Source organism: Pistacia vera, unplaced genomic scaffold, assembly GCF_008641045.1.
Source record: "Pistacia vera cultivar Batoury unplaced genomic scaffold, PisVer_v2 Contig336, whole genome shotgun sequence".
Lineage (NCBI taxonomy): Eukaryota > Viridiplantae > Streptophyta > Magnoliopsida > Sapindales > Anacardiaceae > Pistacia > Pistacia vera.
This window is the reverse complement of record NW_022196153.1, coordinates 69,502-76,979: the sequence shown is the minus strand read 5'-3', so window position 1 is coordinate 76,979 and position 7,478 is coordinate 69,502. Positions and strand designations below refer to the sequence as shown.

The 7,478-nt window shown below is 33.4% G+C and overlaps 1 protein-coding gene across 3 annotated transcripts; it reads right to left on the bottom strand.

Annotated features, from left to right (window-relative positions):
- Positions 1-5,253: 5,253 nt before the first annotated feature.
- Positions 5,254-7,158, bottom strand: LOC116137870 (probable galacturonosyltransferase 4). Of its 3 annotated transcripts, none has more exons than XM_031423573.1 (6): positions 6,795-7,158; positions 6,653-6,687; positions 6,520-6,561; positions 6,362-6,407; positions 6,007-6,131; positions 5,254-5,548 (listed from the first exon to the last, which is right to left on the bottom strand). In XM_031423573.1, exons 1-6 carry the CDS (start codon positions 6,895-6,897, stop codon positions 5,447-5,449), a joined length of 453 nt encoding a protein of 150 aa, XP_031279433.1. In that variant the 5' UTR covers positions 6,898-7,158; the 3' UTR covers positions 5,254-5,446. The 3 variants fall into 3 exon arrangements, with proteins under 3 accessions (XP_031279433.1, XP_031279434.1, XP_031279436.1); XM_031423574.1 differs by having other exon boundaries at positions 6,862-7,158; XM_031423576.1 differs by having other exon boundaries at positions 5,254-6,150.
- Positions 7,159-7,478: the final 320 nt, after the last annotated feature.

Genomic DNA, 7,478 nt, shown 5'->3' with positions numbered 1-7,478 from the left:
TTAGATGCGTTTAAAAACGCAATGAGCTTTTGACCATTAGATCGCAAGATGAAATCTGGGCCGTTCATCTTTGCATATAAATTAACCCCCTTCTCTTTTGCAAGTTGCCCTAGCCACGAGTTCTCATCGCCATTTTCTTTGACTCCTGCAAAAACAAGTGGATTAGCAGATGGCCAATCGGAGTGTAACTGGCATTGGCTTTCATCCTGCACCACCAGTTGAAAGCTCCAGCGGAGAGTGGGTGGTGGAGACGTGGCTAGGATTTGGGTACGAAAAGCATAAAAGCTTTCGTTCAACCCAAGCAAAAATTGCGACAATGGATCGCGATCTTGGATCCTCTGGTACTGGTGGATGGTTTCGTGCGACCCTTCAAGTGTTTCCTTAGCGGCGTCCAACTCATTCCAAATGGTAGAGAGCCGATTGAAATATGTCATCACCAAAGTGTTCCCCTGTTTGAGTTCAATCAACTGCTGTCGGAGAGTGTATGTTTTGGCGAGATCGAGCTTCCCATACATCTCCTTGATGTATGCCCAGATATCGGTGGCCATCTCTATCGGTGGGAGTCCTGCCAATACGTTTGTAGAGATGCAGTTACTGATCCAAGAGTGGACCAATGTATTGCATCGGTTCCAGTGGCGTTGGAGGTGTGGTTGTGGTGGCTGTTAGAAGGATTTGTCGAGGAAGGGTTCTTTGTCTTTTGTGATGAGGGCTCACCAGAAATTGGGAGCCCAGGATGCATAATTATCAAAACCCGTAAGGGTTTGTTTGACAAGGACTAATTCTGGTCCATCGGAAACTGGTGAGAAAAGAACGTCGCTTGGTTCAGGGCGACTGTTGTCGGTGGCTGGGATGATGTGAAATGGGTACGGTAAGGATTTGGATCCGAACCCGTTTGAGGAAAAGAGTCCGGGTTATGACCCGATATTCCAAGAGAAGTTAGGTCGAGGTTCGTTTGGGTAAAAGAATCCGAGTCATAACCCGACATTCCATATGGGTAACGGGCTGGGTCAGGCCTGGTTTGTGTGTTTGGGCTTATTAGGATTAAGCTGGTTGGGAGTGGACTGGTTTGGTTTTGATCTGGGCCAGTTGGATTTGGGCTTGCATTTGTTTGGTTTGTTGTATTTGATTGAGTTTGGGCTAGGTTGGATTATCTGCCATTTGCAAAAGAAAGAAGAAAAAAAACTAAACCGAGTTTTCTGTTTGGTTTCAGGGACAGAAAAGAGAGGCTTGTTTGAGCGGAAGGTTAAAGACCATGCTTTGATACCATGTCAGGAATCGATATGGAGAGGCAAAGAGCAGCAGTTCAAGATATTGATACTGCCAACGTATGCCAAAGAGAAGAGAGAAGGGAGAAAATTTTCTGTATTTTTCATATTGTATAAACCTGTACAATGGCTAATTTATACACTTTTTGTAAATGTAAAAGTGGAAAATAATGAATACAAATAAATGTAATTATTCAATCAATCACATAAAATAGGGATTGATTGAATGACAAAATTACTCTTTGATCATAGCCAGCAGGGATCAAGGAAAAGCTGTAATGATTGTGCATTCCATATTTCGTCAAAAACTTTTAAAAAATCATCAAACCTTAAGCAAAGGAAATAATATAATATCAAGAATCTGAAAGAAAAGAATGCAATAACATAATACTTTCATACTTGAATAAATTTATGAGAACCTGAAAGGAAATTGATAATAATGTTTTGTTTTGTTTTGTTTTTGTTTTTTTGTTTTTTTTGTTTTTTTTGTTTTTTTGTTTTTTTTGTTTTTTGTTTTTTGGGTATTTAGAGAAACTTGTGGGGATATACACTTAACTAATAATTGAACGTAAAATGGAATTAGCGGTTTCATAATTCAAAAATAAGGTGATACGTACAACTCCTAAAGGGCTGTTTGGTTGGGGTTATCCTCCATTACTGAGATAATGTCATCTTATATTACTTAGATTATCACATTTAGGGATGAACAAAATTTTAGGGTAGAACTAGAACTGACGGGTACCCGGATGTCGGTTTCGGTTCCTACTCGGAATTGGCTGTAACAAGGTAGGTTTCGATTCCAAAAAATTGAAACCGGAACCAGGAGCCGAAACTAAATTGATATAATATTAAAGAATAGGGGTTTTTTGATATTTTGTGTAGGGGGTTTGATATTTTGCATATCATATAAATACAGTAAAACCTCTATATAGTCATAATGGTGGGATCAACAAATTTTATTACTATGAGGAGGTTATAATTTAATAGAGGTGTAGTTACAAAAATTAAAATTATTGTTTTGATTTCCTTTTTTATTTTTATTACCAATGGTGTCCGGGCCAACTTATGTGCACCTCGACTAGTCCCCCGTCCCTAAACAAGGCTTCCAAAACAGAGCAAGCCTGCCAACAATATTAGCAACCATTCTTGTAATTCGAACCTGAGACCACAGGGGGAACAAATCTCTTGGCCCCAAGCCTTTACCACTCGGCCACCCCATTGTTGGTTTTTTATTTCTTATTTTATGTTACGTTTTAGTAATATAGTATTAAGATTTCAATTCATATTTTAGTAATATCAGGATTTCAATTCAGCGCTTCAATTGTCTACTTTTAAAACAGATAGAAGATCGTGTCTTGAAACCAGCAAAGATAAGTGTCATCAATTGATGTGAAGCCACAAACAATTGCCAATGGTTTTAAGCATTACAAAATTAGGCCCTCCAATGTCAATGAATTGCAAGTTACAAATGAAGTGGATGAGGAGAATAAAAGAATCATTGCATAATTGAGTTATCAGATTCGACAACTTCACTACAGTAATCAAATAGATATTAATTTCTTTATCGATCATCCAAATGAGCAACAAATTGTGTATGCTTTAACTGAAGAAGAAATTATTGTTACAATAAGACAAGAAGAGAAAGCAAATAATCTTGAGGACGATAGTACGGAAATATAAAAAGTTTCGTGCCATGAAGCTTTAAACGTGCTTGAGGAGCTAAAAAGATTTTGACTTTAACAAGAAGGTGTTCATGCTAGCGAGTTATTACAGACTCGCAAGTTAAAATATGTGGTAACAATTTTAAAGTATAAATCATTGTCCCAAACAACTTTAGATAATTATTTTATTTCATTTTAAACCTTTAATGTAACATAATATATATTTTTTGTAATATACAGATAATTATTACTATGTGGAGGCAACTTTCCTTAATGAGAGAATTAGAAAAATTATAACTTATTATAATGTAAAGTTTATTCTTATCCATGACTATCCTAAATTGGGACTAAAATTTTTTATGACTATATAAAATTTATTCTTATATAGAGTATCACTATAGAGAGATTTTACTGTATATAAGAAAATTTTGATTTTTTTATCTTAGTATCAAAAGTCTTATTAACATTCATCATTCAATGGCTCATGTTAGTAATATTAATAGGGAAGGAAATTTTGCTTAGCAGCTCACCAAGTTTTACTTATAATCACAAGAAGTTTCCAAATATATCACATGTGTAAAGACTATGTATAAAATTTAATTCAATAACAATTATAACCGTAAAATCAAGCCAACAAATGATAACAATAATAAATAAGTAATGCTATATTTACACTATTTTCATTATATTATATGTGGTATATATAAATTTTTAATTATTTTTAATTTTTAATATTATAATAAAATTATTATTATTTATTAGTAAAATGATCATAGTGTAATAAAAATGGTATAAAGGATGATATAAAGGCAACATTACTCCTAATAAATAGACATATATCCATTTCAACCTCACACGGTAACTCAAAATATTGACCTGCGTTTCATAAATAATAAAACAAAACAACAAACATATATATCTACTCACTCTCACGCGGTCACTCCTCAACAAACTCAAACCCAATCCTCCTCCGTCTTCTATATTTGTTCTCCAACAACCACCACGTGTCTCCTCTGTACACGTCCGCAACTTCATGTTATTCTCTTCTGGGCTACACCGGAATCCTGCACACCTTCATCTGCAAATTAAGAACGGAATGGTACCTTAATTTTACAGTTGATTAGTAAAAGAAAGCCCAGTTCAGCTTTAAAGTGATAGGAAACCTTTTGTTGACACGTGTGATGTTTAATGCTTTTGGTCGCAATCAGATGCCAAGAAGTTTATAAAAAAATGTTATCAATATAACTCTGAAATGACTAAAAGGACTTCACTCTCCTTATTAATACGTAAAGGTACAATCACCTTGGGAGTTAATTTCAAACTTGGACGAGTTTTGTTGAGTGATTCAATACTTGTGATCAACATATAGTTTAGTTAATCTTCTCAAAAACTCCCTACAAGAAAATTGGCATTCTGCATCTCACATTTAGATGCTAAGCCATTTTTCTCATCTAAATTTGGTAGGTACCCCTTAGTTGCAGTATCTCTACCGTAGATTCTTTGCACGTCTGAATTTTTGTTTAGACGCGGAAATTTTTTTTTTTGCGACTAGCAAAATAGTCGCTAAATGCTAGTCAAAATAGTCCCCCAACTTAGACGCTAAAAATTCAAGTGTAATTTGGTAAAATTATATAGCAACTAATCAAGTAGTTACAAAATGTACCTTTTAATGTCTAATAATTTATCGTAAATCCCACAAAAATTAGATGCCAAAGGTGTAAGGGTAATTTCGTAAAAAGTTTTTGCAACTATTTTATTAGTCGACGAATATATCTTTTGGTGATCAAAATTTAGTGATTAATTGTAATACTTTTAGACGCTGAATGTAGAATCCAAACGGTTTTCACGACTATTTTATTAGTAGCCGAATGTATCTTTTGATGACCAAAATTTAATAGTTAATTATAATTATTTTAGACGCTGAATGTGGAATCCAATAGGTTTTCGCGACTATTTTATTAATGACCGAATGTATCTTTTGGTGACCAAAACTTAATAGTTAATTATAATAATTTTAAACGCTAAATGTGGAATCTAATAGGTTTTCGTGACTATTTTATTAGTGATCGAATGTATCTTTTGGTGACCAAGATTTAGTAGTTAATTATAGTAATTTTAAACGCTGAATATGAAATCCAATAAGTTTTCGCGACTTTTTTATTAGTGGACAAATGTATCGTTTGGTAACCAAAATTTAGTGGTTAATTGTAATCATTTTAGACTCTGAATGTGGAATGCAATTATACTAAATTACTTTTTGATACTAAAAAATTTCCAATGCTATTTGCTATATACAACATTTCCTCTATCACAACACTTTTAAAAGATATCCAAAAATAACAACATTTTAATTTATACACTGCATTATATATAACAATATAATAATTTATCCTCAGTCAATCATGCAACTAGCACTAAACTTGCTATAACTTTAACTATTCTAATTAAACAAAAACATTTCAGTTAATGCTGGTAAGATTAGCTAATAACAATAGTAATAATAAAAAGCAAAAATCTATGCTAATTAGTAGTTACATAATGTCTCACCCTTGTCTTCAATATCTTTTTGAGCTGGTTATTGCAAGATTCAGAGCATAGTCTCACCTTCAGATCAATTATACGCTGAACAACAGATTATAAAATCATAGTAAGTCATAAAAATGTCATCTAATCAAGGAAGGCTCAGTAAACATGACTAAGACTCACAACTCTGAAACACCATAATTACATCCAGACTCATCAAATGCCTCACATGACAACATGCTGCCAATGCGTTGAAGGTAAAGAGAATGCAACAGAAGAGTCCAATACAACTGAAGTAGAAGCTAAAGCTCCCAAGAAGAGGAAAAAAAGGCACCAAATTGAGGTACTCTCTCATCACAATGTAAAAATAACACCTTTTGCCACCTCAACAAAGTATAATTTTTGTGCACCTTATCTTAAGAGCTAGAATACATATACTTTCTATAGAAGGAAATTCACTGATCAAGTGAACCACATAAAAGCAATTAAGCAGAGGCCATATTAGTTAAAGGCTTATAATGCACATAAGTTTAGCATATACAATTCAAATTCGCTACCTCTTGCGTTTTCTCACTCAGCATATCATTCTCATCTTGCGGCAGTATTCGATTCTTCCATTTTGTTTCAGTTCCCTTTTTCTCATATCTATCCTCTAGCATCTTAGCCAAAGGAAAATGTAGTTCTAACTTTGTTTCAGTTCCCTTTATCCAATGTTAATCAGTTAGCAAAGTTTGCAATACAGCAAATTTATGCTAATTTATAATTGACTGAGGACAAAACTCTAGCTAATTTATGCTATCTTGATTCTGCTCATACAGCAAATTTAACCCATAAGATACAAGTACTGACAACTTCCCAACAAAAGTTCTTGAATTCACCACACAAACAATGAGAAAGAATGAAAAAGCCAACCTGAATAAACTATTCCAATGGGTACTTTACGGGTTGTGGAAGATTCCTATATGCAACAAGGAAGAAAAAAAATGAGATTTTGAAGGGATAATATATAAAGATCTGAGTTTTATAAGTAAGAAACTATTTAAACAAAAAACCCATGAACATACAAGCACCTGGGGAAGAAGATTTAGATGGCTGGCATCACCACCGACAGTCTGAAGAGAAAAAACGAAGAAAGATTGAAACTTTAATATCTTATCTTGATTGAAAGACAAGGGGTGAAAAAGGAAAGTTGAAAAAACTTACAAAAGCTGAAAGATCTTCAAGAAATTGGTTTCTAGCTGCAAAAACGAAACAAACCCAGAAAAATGTTAATTGAGGAAGAAGAAACAAGGTATGAAATTGAGATAGGAAAATAAATTAATTGACGAAGAAGAAGAGAACATACAAGAAGAAGCCTTGAAAGAGGCAGAGAATCTATCAGTATAGAGAACAATAGGAGCTATAACGGTAACACATAACATCAGCAACACCAAATTCCTGGTCTTCATTTTGGTTTCAGAAGCAAAGAAGCACTTTTTGGATCTTTCTTCTTGCAGAAATCAGCCTTTGTTGGTTTTAATAGAAATGGAATTTCATCAACAACAACATTATTGTATAATACACACACCAATCTTTAAGATTCATCACCTATTTTTAATCTCTAAAAACTCTCTGCCTTCTTTTTCTGGGTTCAGAAGTAAAGCAGTAGGATTTTGTAATGTTTTATATGTGGTGTGGAAAAATGGAGAAGAAGATGCAAACGGAGTGGAGAAGTGGAGAGTGTTTTGCGTTTTAGGGTAAAATTAGTTTGGGGATTTTGTATAAGTGGGTTTACCATCTTTTTAATTTTAAGTTTCAAAAACTTTTGTGCAAAATTGCTTACCCTTTTTATTTTATTTTATTTTATTTTTTTATTTTATGTTATGTTATGTTACCCTAAAACCGAGTTTGGGGTTTTGTTTTTCTTTAATTGTAAGGATTTAGGGACTTTTCAATTTGTTTACTTTTTAAATTTTAAGGAAAAATTGTTTACTTTTTAATTTTTGTTTTTCAAAATTGGAAATTCAGTTTTTTATATTTTTGTGGACCA